Below are 22633 nucleotides of genomic sequence, written 5' to 3' on the forward strand. Positions count from 1 at the left end.
TTCAACACGTAATACGCATGCGTCATGACGTTGCTCTTTGAAACTTTTTCAGGCCCCCAAAACGCTGTTGACGTGTAAATGAATGTCCAAAACGCATAAAACGTTTTCCATTTTTAGTTGAAAACGGTGTCGTGTAAATAGCCCGCAAACTGTTAACATTCTCTAGAGGCAATTACTTTGTCCTCCTCCTCTAATCCCTCTGTCGAAAACATAATATATTGAGTAGAGTGTCTGTTTTCAAAACATACAATAAAAAAATATTGATTTACACACACATAAATGTGTACATGTCAAAAACGAAATGCATCTTTCATGATTAAAAGTAATGCACGGAAATCTCGGTAACACTTCAGTGTCCTTGTTACATGTTTCATTTAGTTTATGTAGTAATAATTATAAATTGTGCATAATTACACGCAACTAACCCTAAACCAAACCCTATTCCAAACCCTAACCCTGTAGTAAGTACTTAGTCCAGTAGGTACCACTTTCTATGATGCTTGTATTTATAATGCATTATAATTGTACATTATAATACATGCATAATTCCTTAAAAAACACCTTATAATAAGTTGTCTTATCTGATAAATAATCATAACAACAGTTACAATACATTATAATACCTATTTGTGGTTATAACTTTTAAGAGTACAATGCATTATAACACCAGATGAAGCCTTCATTTATGATGCATTATAAGGGTATCTTAATGCATTATAATGCGTTATAATGCATAATAAACAACCTCATACACAACATTCACAACACAACATTTAGAGCATGCATGGAAGACATACAAAATGGATATACTAAAGGACAACTAAACTTTTGAAAGAGCATCTCAAGGTTTTGGACTGGGAATACTGTCTTACCAGGAACAGCCATCACACATTATTGTAACCTAACAATATAAATCATTAAAGTTGTTCCACACTATAATCGGAATTTTGAACAAGTTTATTTTTAGGCATCTCTATTATATGGATTATGCGTTGACGTCAAATACTGTGATGATCCATGAGTATGAAACGGTAACCAATGAGCTATAGTTTATAGTGTTTGGTATTTTGAAAACATAAAGCCACATACTCTAGTCTTTCTCAATTTCACTTCCCCCTAATGAAGTTTTAATTCGGCTGATTGGTGGAGAATTTGTGACAGACTGGCTCAGAGCTCTATAGTGATGTGTCATGTCACCAGGATTACATCTTCAGTGACCTCGTTTATGAAAGCCCTTTAAATGCTAAACAGGGTGTCATAGTGAGCATTCAGTCTATGAAAGAATGTGATATGAAAAATTGAATAAAGGAAGAAAAATGCATTGGATGACTTCAGTATGTTGGGGTTTGTCACTTTTTACAAGGCTTACATTGGTATAGTTTATTGAATTTATATTATTTAAAGGTAACATCACTGTTAACAGTATTGCAAATGTAATGTTACCATTAAACACAATACAGTGTAAAATAAAATTACATTTCTAAACTTTTAATATAGACTGTCTTTTCTTTTATAGTTTGGTCTCCTGGGGTGTTTAAAGGGGTTTAGTGGTCCAAGAGACTCTCTTTGATGCAGTCGAAGGCAATGTGGTTATAGATAAAAGTATTCATGTATTCATTTTCATCTTTTGTTGTTTAAAGCACTGGATCACAGTGGACTTAATTTGTTTTTGTTTTCTTTATAAAGTGATCTGAAACAAATAATTAACAAAAGGAATAGTATGACACAGCTGTATCTAGAACAAACACCATCCTCAAAAACTGAGTGACCGTGTGATAAATATACTACTGAGGGAGCCACCAATAAACCAGTGACATATCTGAAGACAATTGTTGCCCGGGTGAGGATCATAGGAGAGGATCTGTATGACATCTAATTTGCTAGAATGCATGTAGGAGAAGGGTTCATGGTCTGATGAGACCATAATGTGCTGACCATAATCAGACTAAATAACGAGTTTGGTAGAAGCCAAACACTGCTCATCACAACAAACAACCCATCCCAACCGTGAAGCAATGTAGTGAAAACATCACACTGTGAGGATGCTTGTGGAATTCTGCGAGAGTTTTAAACTACAGAAAAATACAATTTGGACAAATTTGCAACTTCATGCAACCTGACTAAGCAGTTGAGCAGTTTTGCAAAGAAAAATGGCCAGGACTCGAAGGTTGGAAGATATTTCTGGTGTTTCTGCTGTAATTATGACAAATCTTTATATATATATATATATATATATATATATATAAAGCATTAAATATATATTGGCATTAAATATATATATATATATATATATATATATATATATATATATATATATATTAGTGCTGTCAATCGATTAAAAAATTAACTTGATTAATCCAAAAAGAATTCTGTGATTAATCGCAATTAAAAACACTTAAGTTTTTATAGGTTTATATTTAGTTTATATATTTTATAGTGTAATAATTTCACAGTTTCACATCTCACCACTTCCAGAGAAGTTGGCTTTAAATAGAAGTTTTAATCATTGTCTCCTTTATTAAATTTAATACATTTATAGTGCACAGACAAAATGCTCTGATGGGCTACACTGGTCAAATTACTCAGAATCCCCCTCAGTTTATCTCACTCATGATGCCAGATATTTGTAACTACAATTTAAGTTTTGATAATTGCAGTGGGTTTTTTATCATTGATATATCACATATATATATAATATATATGTTTTGTCTCTGGCATATCTGATGGACCAGAGCAATATTTGATATGCTATGCATTGAGATCATCATTGGAAATTGAAAGTTTTTCATCACAATTTTTTGATGCACATAGGGATTCAGAGTAATTTTGCACATCTCAAGTTTATGCACATCTCCTTATCGAATAAAAAATGCATCCACCTCAAGCAAGCACAACTTGGAATACACATCATGGTGTTTCAAACCAGAATGTTTATGCATTATCCCAAAATTTGCATAAAAATAAGTGCATGTAGACCCAGCTACTGACACTGGAGACACAATTAAATAAAGCACAAAGTAAAAAAAAAAAAAAAATATATATATATATATATACAGACCCTTTCCAAAAAATTAGAATATCATGGAAAAGTTTATTTATTTCCATAATTCCATTCAAAACGTTAAACTTCCATAGATTATAGATTCAGGGCCCACAACTTAAACGATTAAGTATTTAGTTGTTTATTTGTACATAATTTGGGCTTCCAGCTCATAAAACCCACGAAAACAGGATTTCAAAAAATTAGAATATTACATGAAATCACACAGTAATTACACAGTAATACCATGGTCATTGAACCAGGTTTTGGTTCTTTTGGCAGTGTGAGCAGGTGCAAATCCTACTGGAAAATGAAGGAAGCATCTCCATAAAGCTTGTCTGCTGAAGGAAGCATGAAGTGCTCTGAAAATGTCCTGGTAGACGGCTGCGTTGAGTGGACAGCACAGTGGACCAACACCAGCCGATGACATGGCTCCCTAAACCAACACAGACTGTGGAAACTTCACATTGGACTTCAAGCATCTTGGATTGTGTGCCTCTCCATTCTTCCTCCAGACTCTGGGACCTTTGTTTCCAAATGAGATGCAAAATTTGCTCTCATCAGAAAAGAGGACTTTGGTCCACTGTGCTTTATTAAATCCAGAGTCAACGCAGCCGTCTACCAGGACATTTTCAGAGCACTTCATGCTTCCTTCATTTTCCAGCAGGATTTGCACCTGCCCACACTGCCAAAAGAACCAAAACCTGGTTCAATGACCATGGTATCACTGTCACGGCAGACTACAAACAAAAGGTGTGAGGACTCAAAAGCTGAAGAAATAAGTATTTATTAATAAAAACAAAACAAAACCCACGAGGGGGAAAAACAGAACTAAGTAAATACAAAAACAATAACAGACTATGAACACTCTGGAAGATCTCGGGGAACAGGAAACAAAAGACAACGTACCAACACAGACTGCAAACAAGAGGGAACTAATAAAGGGAAACTAATCAGGAGGGAACAGGTGGATGAACTCAAACAATCAGATAACAAGGGGGAGGGATCAGACAATAACATGAGCACATGGCCCAAAACAACAAAACACCCATGTGCAGCACAAGACAGGACAGGCATGTGACATTACCCCCTCCCTACGGAGCGGCTACCAGACGCTCCATAAGACCCGGAAGGGACAGAACAGGGTGGGGCGGGACGGGAGGGACAGACCAGGGCGGGGCGGGACGGGACGGGAGGGACAGACCGGAGCGGGACGGGAGAAACAAAATGTTTGGGACACCAGAGTGGCCTACAGGGTTCGGGAGGCCAGGACGGAGCAGGCTGTGCAGACGGCCAGAGTGGAGACGACAGTTCATCTGGCGGCCAGGGCGGAGACCTTCCCTCGGGCGGCCAGGGCGGAGACCTTCCCTCGGGCGGCCAGGGCGGAGCAGACAGTCCATCGGGCGGCCAGGGCGGAGACGACCCCTTGGGCGGCCAGGGCGGAGACGACCCTTCGGGCGGCCAAGGCACAGGAACAGGCACTACCGGCTCAGGAACAGACACCACCGACTCAGGAACAGACACCACCGGCTCAGGAACTGGAAGTCCATCGGGCGACCAGGGCGGAGACGACCCCTCGGGCGGCCACGACCCTTCGGGCGGCCAAGGCACAGGAACAGGCACCACCGGCTCAGGAGCAGACACCACCGACTCACCACCGGCTCAGGAACTGGAAGTCCATCGGGCGGCCAGGGCGGAGACGACCCCACGGGTGGCCACGACCCTTCGGGCGGCCAAGGCACAGGAACAGAGACTCTCCCTCGGGCAGCCAGGGCGGAGACCTTCCCTCGGGCGGCCAGGGCGGAGCAGACAGTCCATCAGGTGGCCAGGGCTGAGACAACCCCTCGGGCGGCCAGGGCGGAGACGACCCCTCGGGCGGCCACGACCCTTCGGGCGGCCAAGGCACAGGAACAGGCACTACCGGCTCAGGAACAGACACCACCGACTCAGGAACAGACACCACCGACTCAGGAACAGACACCACCGGCTCAGGAACTGGAAGTCCATCGGGCGACCAGGGCGGAGACGACCCCTCGGGCGGCCACGACCCTTCGGGCGGCCAAGGCACAGGAACAGGCACCACCGGCTCAGGAACAGACACCACCGACTCAGGAACAGACACCACCGGCTCAGGAACTGGAACAGACACCACCGGCTCACCACCGGCTCAGGAACTGGAAGTCCATCGGGCGGCCAGGGCGGAGACGACCCCTCGGGCGGCCACGACCCTTCGGGCGGCCAAGGCACAGGAACAGAGACTCTCTCTCGGGCAGCCAGGGCGGAGACCGTCCCTCGGGCGGCCAGGGCGGAGCAGACAGTCCATCAGGCGGCCAGGGCTGAGACGACCCCTCGGGCGGCCAGGGCGGAGGAACAGGCACTACCGGCTCAGGAACAGACACCACCGACTCAGGAACAGACACCACCGGCTCACCACCGGCTCAGGAACTGGAAGTCCATCGGGCGACCAGGGCGGAGACGACCCCTCGGGCGGCCAGGGCGGAGACGACCCCTCGGGCGGCCACGACCCTTCGGGCGGCCAAGGCACAGGAACAGGCACCACCGGCTCAGGAACAGACACCACCGACTCAGGAACAGACACCACCGGCTCAGGAACTGGAACAGACACCACCGGCTCAGGAACAGACACCACCGGCTCAGGAACTGGAACAGACACCACCGGCTCAGGAACAGACACCACCGGCTCAGGAACAGACACCACCGGCTCAGAAGCCACAGATTCGGCGGTCATCCTCTCCAAAAGCACAGGCTCGGCAGGCGTGACGTGAACAGGCTCGGCGGCGGCCCTCTTGTCCGAAGACCCAGGCTCGGCTGGCGTGACGTGAACAGGCTCGGCGGAGGCCATCCTGTCTGAAGACACAGGCTCTGGATCGGCAGACGTGCCAGGTCGCTGGGGTGGCGCCGGCAGGGCGAGCAGCTTGGGCGGGGCTGGCAGGGCGAGCAGCTCGGGCGGGGCTGGCAGAGCGAGCAGCTTGGGCGGGGCTGGCAGGGCGAGCAGCTCGGGCGGGGCTGGCAGAGCGAGCAGCTTGGGCGGGGCTGGCAGGGCGAGCAGCTCGGGCGGGGCCGGTAGGGCGAGCAGCTTGGGCGGGGCTGGCAGAGCGAGCAGCTCAGGCGAGACCGGCAGGGCAAGGTACCAGGGCGACGCGTCAGGGATGGCTGTCACCTCCGGGATGGCCTCCGGGTTAGGAGCCGCCGGACAGGTCATTGAGGAGGCCTTTCTCTTCCTCCTCCGTCTCCGGACCACCGGAACTGGGACCACCGGACTCGGGACCACCGGACTCGGGACCACCGGAACTTGGCACGCCCCTAAACATGACGCGGAACAAAACGAACTGTGATTGGTTGCGTTATTTGTCAGTCAAACGTCCTCTTGGCCAAGAAAAGCTGCGATAGAGTCCAGACCTTCTGCCGTCAGTCTGAAGGTCTGGCTACGCGAGACTACCCTAGCGCTTTGGAAAAAGGAGAACGCGGCCTAGCGTTTTCTACGCGTTTTTAGGCGCGATATGTGAACGCCGCCTAAAGCAAAAACTAAAAGGATCAGCACGAACTCAATGGCAAAACCGAAGTCCCACGGGACACGAGGGTAGATTGTCCTGTGCAGGGCTGACCGAACGGTCCGGGATTTTACCGTGTACCGTTGCATCCCTAGTACACATACACAACTAAATACTTGAAATCGTTTAAGTTGTGGGCCCTGAATCTATAATCTATGGAAGTTTAACGTTTTGAATGGAATTATGGAAATAAATAAACTTTTCCATGATATTCAAATTTTTTGGAAAGGGTCTGTATATATATATATATATATATATATATATATATATATATATATATTGTGGTATTGCATAAAAAAAGGTTAGAAGTCGTAAATAAGACTTATTGGAGTAAGTTTTACAAGAAAATACTATTTGAATCTTTAAGCTTCAAAATTTAAACATTTCAATATGTTACTTGCTCTTTCTGTGTAATTAATAGTTAAATTTGCTAGTAGTTGTTTCAAGTTTTTTTCAGTGCAGGGTATAACAGAGCTTTTTGAAGTTCTAAATAAAACAAAGATAATTTGAGTATTGTCACGTGTGTTGGCAAGAAGGAATCACACGAGGAAGGAGAATAAACGAAAAGGCTTTAATGATAAATACTCGGAGAACAATGAGAAAACAACTCAAGTGGAAACGAAGACGGACAGAGACTTAGGGAGAACTCAGGAATGCATTGACCAAACAAAGGGAACTAATGAGATAATTAATTACCACCAGATGAACTGAATGACTACTGAATAGTCAAAGGAACAAACTAGAAACTGGGTCACATGACAAGGAACACAGACAAAGTATACATTTGTCCAAACGTTACAGTCCAAAAAAGGCGCATCCTCGCGCAGTAAATAGTCCAACAGAGCTGGGAGGGCAGGGGCTCTTGAGGAGGGCGAGGAACTGGAGAGAAACTAAAAGAGTCCAGGGCAAACCACTCAGTCCATGGGGGAGTGGAGGGTGGGAGGAGCCAGGAGCAGGAGAAGCCAGGTCGTGATCCAGGGAGGGAGGAGCCATGGTGGAGACTTGATGGATGAAACCCTTGGGACGACCGTCGGAGATATAGCTACTGTTGATGGAGACCCAGACGGAGCTGATGAGCCACAGAGCTCACACGACACCAATGGTACTGGAGTAACCAGGGAGCCAGAGGACTGAGGCACAGCCGGTGGGACAGATGACGATGGCGACGCCGGGGGGAAGGCAGAGCCAGACGGAGCCGAAGGCGCAGGCAGGACGACGCCTGACCAAGGTGGAGCCGGAGGGACAAGTAAGCCCGGTGGAGCTGTAAGGGCGATGGTTTCCGGTGAAGCCGAGTGAAGAAGGAGCCAAGGTGGAGCTGATATTTTGACAGGCCGAGGTGGAGTGATGGGTTCAGAGGCTGGAGGTGGAGCCAGGGGATCCTCTGGGCTAGGCGTAGCTGGTAACCTGGAGCACTGCGGCATATCCGCACAAGATGGTTTAGGAGATGCAGAGGGGTTAGAGAGAAACAGCGGAGACGGGATGAAGAACTGGCAGTTAGAGGAGGCAGGAGAGGGAGGCTGGGCGGGCATTCTGGGGCATCATGAAACACTGGAAATGCTGGAGAATCAGGAAAATTAGGACTAGGCAGGACCATAGGAAATAGGGGATTCACAGGGATTACCTCCTCAAACTAGTCCATAAAATCCTTTAAATAGCTTCCAAAGGTCTTATCCATCCCGTCCACCGTGGCGGGGTATTGAGCGGGGCTTCCTTACATCCCTTCAAACTCCACTAATACTCCCTCAATGATCCACGGTGTTGCCGGCTCGCGCACCTGGTCAAACACTTCGAGGGGCTCAGGCTCCGGGGCAATGTCTCCACCCGTCCTCTCCGTGGTCTCGGATCCTCAATCATCGCAGGCCAGTCTCCCTGGTCTGCGATGGGCTCATGCAACATCTCTATAGTTTCACACGCTTGTGGTGGATGGCTGGTCTCTGGCGGGGCTGGAGTGGGGCTGGTGATGATGTAATCTTCAGCGGGGCTGATGGTGTATGCCAAACCGCTCTTCACAAGCACCCACTCCACATACTCAAGGAAATACACACCATGCAGGCGTGCCTTTGTCTTCGCGTTGAGGCTTGAATGGTAGAAGACACTCAGCAATTGGTCAGGGTTGGTGGTAAGGCACGTCCGATCGAGAAACGCATGGGTGTGAGTCTCGAGGGAATTCTTCTCCTGTCTATTAAGTCCATTTTACAGTTTGATCCATCTTTCTGTCTCGTGTTAGTTGCAATAAGGAATCGCAAGGCTTTTACTCAGAGAACAATGAGAAAACAACTAAACTCAAGTGGAAGCGAGGACGGACAGAGAATAAGGGAGAACTCAGGGTATAAATGCATTGACCAAACAAAGGGAACTAATGAGATGATTAATTAACACCAACTGAACTGAATGACAAATGAAAACAACAATAAAAGGAACAAACTAGAAACTATGTCAGATGTCAAGGAAGACAGACAAACAAACATGCTACATGTTAAGTATGTTTTACAAGAAAAAACTATTTCACTACTTTAAACATTTCATGTTTGATTCAATATGTTGCTGTTTCTTTGCAATTATTTGTAATGTGAAAAGTTAAGTTTTTGTACGGTTAAGTTTTTAATTGTGTGCTCTGTGAAAGTAAACGCCTAAGTTGAGGTCCTTTAACACAATCTTGCAATAATTTTCAGCATTCTACTTTATTCAGCTCCACATGACTCTTTTACTAAAAATGACAAACTTAACTTAAATAGCAAAAGTAGGCATAGATATTCTCCTCTTTTGTCTCAGATGGAATAAAAACTGAACACTGCTTGTGATCTCTGGTTAGCAAAGCATGACATACAGACAGAGCAGGGTTCCCTCTGCTGATCACTTTCAGTACAGCACTCGGGCATTTACTGCACTGTACGCAGCTTTAGAACTGTATTTCAGGGCAGATTTCTCAATACTTAGGTCACTTTTTAAAATCTCTTCACACAGTTAACACAACAGCAGTCTATGTGGGCTAAACTGTGACAATTTTCCATTGCAAATATCGGCAATGTCCTACTGTACGTGTAGGCTACTATTTCTGACATCTATTGTTGTCCAACATATAGGCAAAACAGACACAGTAAAAAGCAGATGCCTGTTAGTAATGGTGGGGCTAAAGACCTACTTTAGTTGTTCTAGTGCGCTGTATTCAAAGTCTTAATATTCACTTTCATTGCATAAAAAAGCAGGGTGAACATCCTCCCTAACATCTCATTTTGTGGTCCAGAAGAAAGCAAATCTAATGGGTTTGTATGTAATGAAATGAGAGTGTGTATTCGATCAATCTCTGTAATGCAATCACGTGATTAAATCCACTTCATTAGAAGACGAGTTTTTGTTTGCGAGTTGTGCCGTCTCATTTCCTTTGAGGGCTAGTAATGATTCTTGAGAACTAGCTGGGGACTGGAGGAGAGGATAGTTCAAAAACACTCACTAAATATTTTGAGAATCTATTATTAATTGAAATTGGACTTCAATGGCTCACTCTGCTATGGGTGTGGAAACAGTTTGCCGGGTAAACATCTTTGCATTGAAAATGTAATTTCCATGCTTGCTATCGCATTTCTTGCTATCACTGTGAAGAGCTCTGGAAATAGATTCTGTGTAAAGCTTGTGCTCTTTCTTTGTGAAAGCTAAACCATGAACCTACTCGAGCAGCTAATTTAATTTAAAATCAACTGTTAGTCAGATGTATTCCATGAATACATTAAAAGAAAAGTAATGAATAAATATGGCAACTGACAATAATATAAAAAACTTCAAAAATCATCCAACAGGCTTAGACTTTTTATTAATTATGAGCAGAGCAAAGCTGTAAAAGTGTAGAACCTAAGCAAAGTAATAAATATACCTAATTAATTATTAATAAACCACTGCTTTAGAGCCAGTGCTTTTAATTTGATCAGTTATGTGCTTATGGCAGTACATTGTTTCGTCACATTTTCCTCACATCTCTAACAATTGTGTTTGAAGTTCACCTTTCATTCTCATTATAGCGGCTTTATTAGAAAGATTTGGACTTGTCGTACATAAATATTTCACTATTTCTCAAACACATGATAAAAGAAATATAAATGCACCCGTCAGAATTCCTCTCATGCATTATTAGCATGCACCTCAGCATGCCGTCCATGTTTTTGCTCCTCCAGATGTGTTTAATTTCCCACCGTATATCTGGGAGGAATCCAATTTCTCTCTCTCTCTCTCTCTCTCTCTCTCTCTCTCTCTCTCTCTCTCTCTCTCTCTCCTACTCACACATACTTACTAGGCTGACAGGATGATTCTAGTCAGTGTATGGGATTGCTGTGCCGCCTAGTGCTCGGTCTGTGAACGAAGATCAATACTAGGTGAAATGAGTCTGGTCGTGGCTCTAGAAATAGCCCTCAGCAGAGAGATGTTCCACAGAGAAAGCTTTGTTAGCCACAGTGTCAGCTGCAATCTCCAGCACTGTAAAACTCCCTGTCAGACCCAGTCGTAAAGACTCTTCATAAAAAGAAACAGAATATATCCAACCGAGAGTCCAGCCCTGTAGAGGAACCTTGAATTTTATGGTGTCTCTACATACTTGGGTGATTGGATATACCTCGAAATAAGGAATTATTTCTTTCTGGGTGTATTTATACTTCTATAGGTCAACATTTCATGTAAATTTACACATTCACACTAAAGCTGCACGATTAATCGTTAAAAGATGGCGGTCTCGATTCGCCTGTGTCTATGAAACCTTTGACAAAATCACACCGGAACATTCAAATCTGAGTTGGCGCTACTGCTGATCCAGAGAAAGCTGTTGTCATGTATATATACAAGGATATAATCCCTGATATCTACGGAAACGATCAAGATGGAGCAAATCGCCTTTTATCGTGGAGCTTCAAATAACAATGGTATTGACTACATTGTTACACAATTAGGTGGCGACAAGTGTTAAAAGAATACATTTGTCATTGAATCATTCATTCAAGAGATTTGTTTAAAAATGCTGATTTATCCAGTATTGAAACAAGTGAAGTATTTATGAGTGAGTCATTGAATCATTCATTTGAATAATTTGGTTATTAATAAGAGTGAATGGGGATGGGGTATGTGCTTTTTTGACTTAAGCAACTAACCACTTAGAAACCGTCCAGAGCACCCTAGCAAACAACTAGCAATGCCTTATAGGGATGGGCGTATCGATACAAAGTATCGATATATCGATACTGCCTATCGAAAGTATTGAGACTCAAATAAAAATATTGATAGGCTACTTCAGTGTGTTTTTTTTTTTTACCAGTGATTTTGTTTATTTGACAAGTAATCGAATGCGTACAATATGCATTGAATTGGATGAATAACCTATGTTAGTGAATAATTGTGTAGTAAAACCACTTCCCTGCTCATCTGAACTGAACACACGCAAATGCTGCAAGTCAGAACCAATCAATCACAGAGAGCGTTGACACACTGCCGACAATGCATTCAAACAGGGCTGTGTTTCCCAGAACAATGCTTAACAGAAGACAGAAAAACATATGTTTGAGCTATTTCACAATAAACAAATTGTAGCCTACAAAGTTTGTGCAATTACATTGTTTTAAATTGAATGTTAAAAGTTCATACTGATGTTCTATTCTGTAATTAATTTTAATATAAATCATACACTGTCAGAATAAAAAGGTCACTGGCTGAAAACAAAATAATGCCCATCCCTAATGTGCCCTATCAGTAACCCAGAATTACATAGCAACCTCATAGCTACAAATTTGTTGAAATATGTGAATGTTATTCAGTTGCTCTAGTAACTAAAAATTCACACAGAATACCTTATCAGTCACACAGCAACACACTAGCAACCAACCAAAAGACCTTAGCAAATGCATAGCAATGGCACTAGCAAACACTTAGAACAACTTTACAACTACAAACCTCACAGTAAATCTTAGCAACTGCATAGCAATGTCCTTGCAACAACCTAGCAGACGTTAACAGCTGTATAGCAATACCACTGCAACAGCTTAATACACGTTGCAACCACATAGCAATAGAACTGCATAGAAACTGCATGAAAACAATCTGGCAACTACTTAGAACACCTTAACAACTACAAAAAAACTACAAAACAACAACAACAACGACAAAAACAAACATCATAGCAGCCTCTCAAAGTGCCTTAAGAACTGCATACCAATATCCTAAAAAACACCCAGAACCCCTTAACAACTGCATAGCAATGCCATAGCAACCACTCATAATATCCTAACAACCACAAGCAATGTGCTAAGAAACTACGCAAAACAACAGCCCAGTACACCTAACAACCATATTGCAATGTGCATATAACACCTTAATAACTGCATATCAACACCACAGCAACCACTCAGAACAGCTTAGCAACCACAAGCATCGTGCTAAAGAATTATGCAAAACACTTTACAATTGCATAGCAATGCCATAGCAACCACTCAGAACACCTTAGGAACCACAAGCAATGTGCTAAGAAACTACACTAAACAGCCACAGCCCAGTACACCTAACAACCACATTGCAATGTGCATATAACACCTTAAGAACTGCATACCAATATCCTAAAAATCACCCAGAACCCCTTAACAGCTGCATAGCAACACCATAGCAACCACCCACAACACCTTAATAACGGCATAGCAACCACTCAGAGCACCTTAACAACTGCATAACTACTCACTAATCGCCCACAACACTTTAGCAGTCATATAGCAATGTGATAAAACACTCAAAACACCACAGCAGTCACTCAGAATAACCTTGTAACCACATTGCAAGCCCTCAATTTTTTTTTAGTAATTAGTAACCATGTATGAATGCCCTAGTATAAACCCAGAATGCCATAGCTACCCCAAAGAAAAATGTAAAAAAGTTCAAGGTGCAAACGATTATCAGTTATCTCTGCGCAAACCTCAAACACGCAAACCCGCGAAACACAGATGTCGCGCACATGCGCATTACGTGTTCAGTCCAAAGGTGCGCGTTTGAATATATATGTGCACAGACGTGTAGTCCTTCTTTACAAATCAACCCTCAATAAACTACTTGTCTGGCCTTAAAAATTTATAATACAGAAATTCCCTATATTCTTCTCCTCTTGTATAACTAATGTCTGTAATAGCTCACTAATGGTAGCATAAAAGCATTCAGGATTTTTTCTATTAATGATCACTCAGTTGTCCATAATTTGATCATATTGATCCCTTTTATTTTGAGTATAATAATAGTCCTATGATGGCGCTGTTATCCCTCCTCTCTCTCTCATCTCTCTCTCTCTCTCTCTCTCTCTCTCTTATCTCTTTGTTTGTTCCTGCTTTTGAATAATTCCTCTCCACCGAAATGGGTGAGATTGTGCAGAACACAAGGCCTGTGCAATGATTATCCTGATGGATAGTACAACGATGAGATGAGTCATATGCTGTTACTGATGGAAGTTCTTCGACTTACTCCCTTCTCCCATAAGCCTTTTTCCGAATCTGACACATCACTTTGCCAAGATTTGTGGCCACAGATTCAAATCAAGGTGGAGGGATATTTTCCGTTTATTCCCCCTTGCCATGAGAACAGATGAGATGAGTGGTCAAGCAAATGTTTTTTTTTCATCTCCTTTCTCTCTCTGTTGGTTGAGTATTGAAGTGCTTTAGGGGGTACATCGGTTTTGCTCTATAACTTGGATGCTTGGAAGATTGTCTAAACCAAACCAAATCAAATCAAGTATATACAAATGCAAAAATCTAGTTCTATGCAAGGTGCATTAAACAGGGATATTGGAAAGGGTTTTAAAATGGTGTTCTTTTTCAAAACACTTTAGTGAGAAATAAATATACACAAATATTTAGATTCTATCCAAGGTGCATCCTTTCCTTTGAATCTTTACTGTTCATCTCAATGACACGACGTGAATGTGAGACCATTGATAATGATGTAACATTCAAGCAATCTATGCAATGCCATTTTTTTTAGTCTGAGCTTTAAATGGTCATTTTTAGAAATCAACTCTTCATGTTTGATGTCTTCCTGTGAAGTGCAAACCCAAACACCCTCCCTGAGATGTTTGATGTGTCAGATTTGAGCCCCACTGGCTCAGAAAGATTTGCTGACAGCCACCTTATTATTCCAGACACGATTCTATTCTAGATGGCAAATTTCAGGGCCATCAAACTACATCAAAGAACATAGACATCCACACCTTAGCAGTGAAAGAAGGGGCTTTTTACTTTTATATGTCCCTATTGCATGGAGATACATCCGTTTCATTGCTTTACACACGAGTTGCTTGAGGCATGATGCAAAGATAAGTACTTAAACCAATAACTCAATAATTTTAATCCTATTTAAAGATGCAGTCGTATCTAGTGTTTTTTGGTGAATTTTCTCTGGGAAAACCAAGTCATTTCAGTAGGAATCCACTGTATCTGGAATTGTCCATGAAAGATGTCACCATGCAGATTTTGCTTGGTGATCGGGTTCAGTTGGTCATGAAAATTTGCAACATTGACAGGCTACTTTGGTTTGAAATGGACTTGTGAGCTGTGCTTCATACATCGCTACACTATTGACAATAGACAATGGACCTTTTTTGCCCTCAAAATGTTGCTAATTAAACGTTCAAATGTCATTTCGCTTTTACTTCATAGGGTTCTTAAAAAGTTTAATTGCTAAACTTTTATTGTATAAGATGTTTAGACAGTGTTATTTCAAAGGGAAATGATTCAACCCTGTTTATATTACATAATATGTCATGTCTAGCATAGGAATGTCCATAATATTCCAAGTACTTGTCAAGAAACTGTATGCATTGAGTCTAATCGAGATAGGCATGTTTTGAGTAATTTTTCTCAAGAGTTTTAAACACTTCCCATATGCATTATGTCCGCGGGCACATCATTACGCAGAGACAGCTTTGAAAGTTCTCCATCTTTCACTGTGAAAAGAGAACAGAGAATGTAAAAAGTCCAATTTTAAGAGCTTTCTGACTTTTGAATACTCTGTGGAGAATGTGTCATATCAGATAAATGTAAAGGAGGAGAATATTCCGTTTTAATGGGCAAAAACTGAACAATTCATTGGCTTGAATTGTCTTCTGTGATCAGTCGAGTGCAAAACAGAGAAAAGAGCTTTAGTTTCTGTCAAGTTTAATCCTCTTTAAGGAATACAGACAGATTTCTGCAGTACTTCTGACCTCTGTTTGCAAGGGTTGAATTTTTGCACTGCTTAGACCATTAGGACATGCACTGAGAAATAAGAGCTTTGTTCTATTAAGATATTATTGATTTGGATTATTATCATTTCACTTGTTTCGCTGTATGGTTGTATAAAGTATTATCTAACATATAAATAAATGTGCATAATAAATAGGTTGTTTTAAATACATTCTTTCTCACCTCTAGGGTATTGAACTTTTCGATGATATATTCAACAGTTAATATAATACAACTTTATATTTTTATTAGAATAATCTGATGTGAATTGATACAGTATTTAATTTGTATGACCAACAACATAATATTTTACCTCATGGCTTCCTCCCTAATTAAAAAGTTAAACATTGACTATACATTGCACCTTTCAACCCTATCATTATTTGTCTTTAATTTGTGAAAAATATATCCCATCATATACCAACCAACATTTCATCTCAAAAGCTTTGTTGCCATCCATTTTTTTAATTTCATTAAAACATTAACATACAGTGCTATGCATAAGTTTAGACACCCATGCTAAAGTTGACTAAAAAGAGGAATAAAAAATCATCTTTTGGAAACTGAACTTAATGCCTTAATTTAAAAAATTAGGAAAAATCCAACCTTTAAGGACACCAATTTTCTTTGTGAATGAATAATGTATCGTAAATAAATAAATGTTCTTCCTTAAAATACAGGGTGCATACACCCACACAATTAAAATAGCCCCACATCATCACATAGCCTTCACCATACCTAGAGATTGGCATGGGGTACTTTCCATAAGATCATCTCTCAATGCAAATCAAACTAGCTATTAGGCTAACTGAAATAAAACCATGCCAATCTCTAGGTATGGTGAAGGCTATGTGATGATGTGGGGCTATTTTAATTCCAAAGGCCAAGGGAACTTTATCAGGATGCATAGTATCCTAAAAAAAAAAATTTAAAAAATACTTAAAAATAAAAATCTGCCTGCCTCTATGGGAATTTAACATAGGGGTGTCCAAACTTATGCACCCTGTATTTTAAGGAAGAACATTTATTTATTTACGATACATTATTCATTCACAAAGAAAATTGGTGTCCTTAAAGGTTGGATTTTTCCTAATCTTTTAAATTAAGGCATTAAGTTCAGTTTCCAAAAGATGATTTTTTATTCCTCTTTTTAGTCAACTTTAGTATGGGTGTCTAAACTTATGCATAGCACTGTATGTATATAATATATTTAGAGGGAGATAAAGATGAATATCATCAGCCTAAAGATGATAGGATTTATTGTGTTTTGGACAAACGTGAGCCAATGGAAGCATATATAAAGAAAATAAACTGGGCCCAACATATAGCCTTGTGGAACACCTCAAGTAATAGATTCAGGGAAATAGGAAACCATTTCCCAATTCTACAGAGAAAGTTATTACATTAAAATAGGAGGGAAACAAATCAAGAAGTTCCTTAAATTCCTGCCCATTGTCATGAATTTACCAGCAAAATTGCATGAGCTATGGTGTCAAATGCATCAGTAAGATCAAAAAGAAGTAGAACTGCACACTTTCCTAATTCATCAACCAGCAACAGGTTGTGACACACCTCAAGAGGGGCTGACTCTGTGCTGTGATGTGCTCTGAACCCAGATTGCAGTTTATCAAAAATCCCATTTCCATTAAAAAAAAGATGATAATCAACCTTTTTTAGGGTTTTTGATAAAAAAAAAAGGACAGTTTTTAGATCGGCCGATAATTATTTAGCTCTGTCGGATCCATTTTTAGAAGAGGTTGCACCACAGCATGTTTAAAGCAGAATGGCACGATACCACTTAAGAATTCTGATGTTTATTTGATGTTTATTACTTTGAAAAAAAAAGGTGCTTTATTACCTTCAATGAAGTGAGTAGAAATGAAAACAGCTAATAATATATTTTATTTGAATTCTTGAATTCTATTTAATTGAATTCTTAAACAAGACTAATTTGCCTGTATGTTTCATTGCTTCATTTTGCCCATGAATCAGAAAACCTACTGTAAATGATCGTGTTTTCTGTTCTTCTTTCCCTCCTCACAGAAGAAGTCAGTGATAGTGACCAGTCTGATTGTGGTGGTGTCTCTGTTTTTGGTGGTGATTAATTACTCAGAGAAACCCTACTTCCTGCTGCAGCCTGTTTTCGGCCAAAGCTTCAGTAGAAACTGGATGTTCTCACGGCCACCGCATAAAGCCTTCAAACCCCACCGCGGCTACCTCAGCGTCCCCAACCAGGAGGTGAGACTAGAGCACACTTAAAATATTTAGTGATTTGTCCTTGCTTTACACTTTTGAGCTGCATTATATTTCAAATGGTACAAACTGGCTTGTCTTGCAGTCAAAGCTGCATAAAAATACTGTACATTTCACTTATTTCACCAATTATTAAACAATTATTAATAAATTACTAGCAGGTTATGAGTTACTCATGCTGAGAGTTTTCATAGGTGATTATTAAAATACTCTTAAAGCCTTTTTCCACTTAAAAGGTTTACAAAAATATGTTTTTTAGTGCTAATGAGTTTGTTGTAAAGACTGAATTCTAGTACTAGCATGAATATTTATTAGGATGTTAACAATAGTCTATTTTGCCTCAAGATGTTTTCAAGGATCTGTGGATGTTGAAAGAATCTGCAGCGGTGAAGTTTTGCCAAGTCCTCTGTCCCATATTCAATGTCATTGAAGAGTTTTCCCCTCGCACATATGAGGCTTTGACTCATAACTGGCAAGTTCATGTAGTTTCAACTGCTCAGGTGATTTATTGGCACAATTAGCGCTGAGAGGCAGACTTGTTCTCCTACTTACAAAAGTAGAAAAATACTAAAGAAATTAGAGGACAAGTTTATAATTTGAATTTATTGTTCCAGTCTGGTCTCTTAAAAGCATCCAGCTTTTTGAAAGCAATTTAGTATAGATGAAATGCATCAGGAGGGTTGGAATTATTTAGTTGTTTGTGCTTTTGTGCTGCTTTATGCACAAAAAACAGGGGCAGAGAAGGTCCTAATGCTAATGCTGTGTTTGAATACTTCTGTCAAGGTTACAAAGTGGTGCTATAATAGTCATGCCTGAATGAAAGATCTTTTAGTTGCTGAGCAGCCTCTCTAACCTCCAACTAATTGAGCTCTTTCACAAGTCACAAAACTCTCCACACCAAAAAAAAACTGTTTATTTTAGACCATAGAAAACCAGAATGAAAATAATATTAATAACTAAAGCTGCTTGAAATCTACACCGCTCTAATTTCACAGACACCAGTGATTTCACCACAGATTGCTACAAGGCAATTTTGAAACGCTTCAGTGAATCAAATCTTAGTGAAATGGGCTTTATTATAAAATGTTTGTTTTTTTTTAATCCTTGACTGCTCTAAATAAAACTAACTTTTCTCTTGAAAAGAACTCCTCATTGAAATAATTATCTTGAACACTTCTGAATGTTGATAGTTTTTAAAGGGTCACAACAGCTTTTTTTTATTGTTACTGGTGTAGTGAACAATTCGCTCTGCCTGTCTTTTTGTGTGTGTAATAATGTGTGTTTTATAATGTGTTTGCATGTGCATATGTGTATTAGATGTGTCGATATACGTTAATACTATATTACGGTAATGAACATGCACTGCATTATCGTGGGCACTTCAAAATACAGTGAATAATTATTTATTATGAATTATTCTGATTTTTAGAATGCATTTTAAGAATACTTTTCCATCAACCGGTTAAAATGTACAACACAGTGTGTATGCTGCGCCAAAGAGGCATCTGCAATCTGATGTAAACAAGCCCAACACGGATGAGAAGCGCATAGCGGAACGAGTGAAGGAGAAATGCACATTCCCTCTCTGACAGCAGATGGCGCTGATAGAACAGCAGAAATGGAGCCGTTACCCCGGCAACCCCGTAAACAAAGCATCTGTGCTACTTTCTGTTTCTGAACAGTATTTCAATGTTTTAAACAGACATTGACAATGGTGTTTATCACAGCACCAAATGCTTAATGCATTAAGTAAGGGATAATGTACATCCAGTTGATTGTTCTCTCAGAATAAACCATCGACAGGATGAAGAGGACCCCTACGCAAAGCGGAGGCTTACCTGCAGGCTTACTTGCCACTTAAGTAAATAATTGGAGACGAAATATTGATCTGAGTTGAAATATTTTATTAGGTCTTTAAAAGCAAAGCTGAGAGAGCAGTTGCTATTGTGGCAAGTTCAAACTAGACGGACATTTAAGTGATATGGTATACAGTCATAGCACTTATTACACAGCATTTCGCCACATAAATAATTATGGAGATAAGAGATATTGATTTCAGATTAAACTGTTTTAAAATCGTACCTGTTTGTATTTTATAATCCAACAGTGTACAAAACAATAGTCACAAAATGTCAGCAGCTGCTTTTGTATAAAACAAGAGAGAGTGAGTCCTCGATACTGGATGGCATAATTAAATAACTGTACACAAAATATTGATTTGACTGAGTTTAAATATTTTATTTGCTCACCAAATGCAAAACTTTCACGAAGAAAACCATTCCTAGCAAGCGTATAGCACGGCTGACTTCAGTAACCTGGATGAGCCTGTGTTATCTGTTTTTAGCAGTTGTTATCTGGGAATAACATACCACTGGATGGCGCGATTGACCAATCAGAATCAAGTATTCCACAGAGCCGTGTAATAACTAACATTAACTAATGAGACCTTATTGTAAAGTGTTACCTATTGTTAAGTAATCAGATTACTTTTTTTCAGGTATCAAACAGTTGATGGACCCTATTGACTTCCATAGTATTTTATTTCCTACTATGGAAGTCAGTGGCTACCGTCAACAGTTTGGTTACCAACATTCTTTAAAATATCATCTTTTGTGTTTAACAGAAGAAAAAAAACTAATTTAGGTTTGTAACAACTTGAGGATGAGTAAGTGATGCCAGAGTTTTCATTTGTGGATGAAATATCCCTTTAACCAATGTCGTTGCTGCTGACCTTCAATGATCCAATTCAACCATACTAATAGCAAAAATGACTTTAGATTTTAATTAAAAACATCCCATTCTTCTTCTATCCAGAATGGCAGCACAGAGGTTTGTAAATTAATTTGGATTTCCTTCAGCCTGAGGCTTATTCATTTAATTTTTGGTGCGAAAGGATCTTTACATTTGCCAAAAAACAAACAAGCAAGCCCAGCCCAGGTGAGAAAAAGTAACACAAAAGTTACGTAATGCATTACTTTTCATAAAAAGTAACTAATACAATTAGTTACTTTTTTAGGGAGCAATGCAATTTTATACTGCATTACTTTTCAAAGTAACTTTCCCCAACACTGATCATGATAAAACCGTATAGCTTCAGCAATTATTGCAACATGAAAACCATCTAATATATATATAGTATCTCACAAAAGTGAGTATACCCCTCACATTTCAGCAACCATTTTAGAATCTCGAGGGCAGTACTATAGAAATGAACCTTGGATATATTTTAGAGTAGTCAATGTGCTGCTTGTTTAGCAGTATATATTAACTGTCCTCTGAAAATAACTCAATACACAGCCATTATTGTCAAAATAACTGGCAACAAAAGTGAGTACACACTAAGTGAACATGTCAAAACTGTGTCCAAAGTGTGACCATTATCTAGCACTGCCTTAATCCTCAGGCCTGGAGTTCACCAGAGCTGCACAGGTTGTTACTGGGATCCTCTTCCACTCCTCCATAATGACATCACGGAGCTGCTGGATGTTAGACACACATGGCGGTTCTCCACCTTCTGCTTGAGGATCACCACAGGTGCTCAGTAGGGTTCAGGTCTGGAGACATACTTGGCCACTCCATCACCTTCACTTTCCTCAGCAAGGCAGTCGTCATCTTGGCGGTGTGTTTGGGGTCGTTGTCATGCCGTTCGGCCCAGTTTCTGAAAGGAGGGCATCATGTTCTGCTTCAGAATGTCACAGTACATGTTGGAATCCATGTTTCCCTCAATGAAGCGCAGCTCCCCAGTACCAGCAGCACTCATGCAGCCCCAGACCATGATGCTGCCACCACCATGCTCGACTGAAGGCAAGACACAATTTTCTTGGTACTCCTCACCAGGGCATCGCCACACATGCTGGACACCATCTGAGCTTAGTCATAACCATCTGATAACTAAGTTTATCTTAGTCTCATCAGGCCACAGGACATGGTTCCAGTAATTCATGCTCTTGGACAGGGTGCTTTCAGCAAACTGTGCGGGCTTTCTTGTGAGCCTGCTTCAGAAGAGGGACGATGGCCATGCAAACCGACTTGTTGCAGTGTGTGGTGTATGGTCTGAGCACTGACAAGCTGACCTTCCGCTTCTGCAACCTCTAAAGCAATGCTGGCAGCGCTCATGCGTCTGTTTTTTGAAGCCAGCTTCTGCCCCTGACGCACAGCACGAGGACTCAACTTTGAGTGACCCTTGCGAGGCCTGTTCCAAGTGGAACCCGTCTTGGGAAACCTCTGTATGACCCTGGCCTGTACTGTAACTCAGTTTCAGGGTGTTACCAATCTTCTTATAGCCTAGGCCATCTTTGTGGAGAGCAACAATTCTTATTCTCAAATCCTTAGAGAGTTCTTTGCCATGAGGTGCCATGTTGAACATTCAGTGGCCAGTATGAGATAATTGTACTCAAAGCACAAATTTAACTGCTCTAATACAAGATACACACATTTGTATGGTCCTGTCAAGCAGACAAAAACATGAACATGATGAATAAAACATGTGGCTTTGCATGGTTAAACGACGTACAGCTATTATCACTTAAGGTGTACTCACTTTT

At 40.9% G+C, this 22633-nt stretch overlaps 1 protein-coding gene across 1 annotated transcript in view; it reads left to right on the forward strand.

Annotated features, from left to right (window-relative positions):
* Window positions 1-22633, forward strand: part of st6galnac3 (ST6 (alpha-N-acetyl-neuraminyl-2,3-beta-galactosyl-1,3)-N-acetylgalactosaminide alpha-2,6-sialyltransferase 3) — an 87588-nt gene that overhangs the window by 13783 nt on the left and 51172 nt on the right. Inside the window, exon 2 of the mRNA XM_079876051.1 lies at window positions 17880-18074. Within this exon, the coding sequence (XP_079732177.1) occupies window positions 17880-18074 (195 nt within the window). The remainder of the gene's footprint in view (window positions 1-17879; window positions 18075-22633) is intronic.

Source organism: Squalius cephalus (assembly GCF_949319135.1).
Source record: "Squalius cephalus genome assembly, chromosome: 7".
NCBI classification, from domain to species: domain Eukaryota; kingdom Metazoa; phylum Chordata; class Actinopteri; order Cypriniformes; family Leuciscidae; genus Squalius; species Squalius cephalus.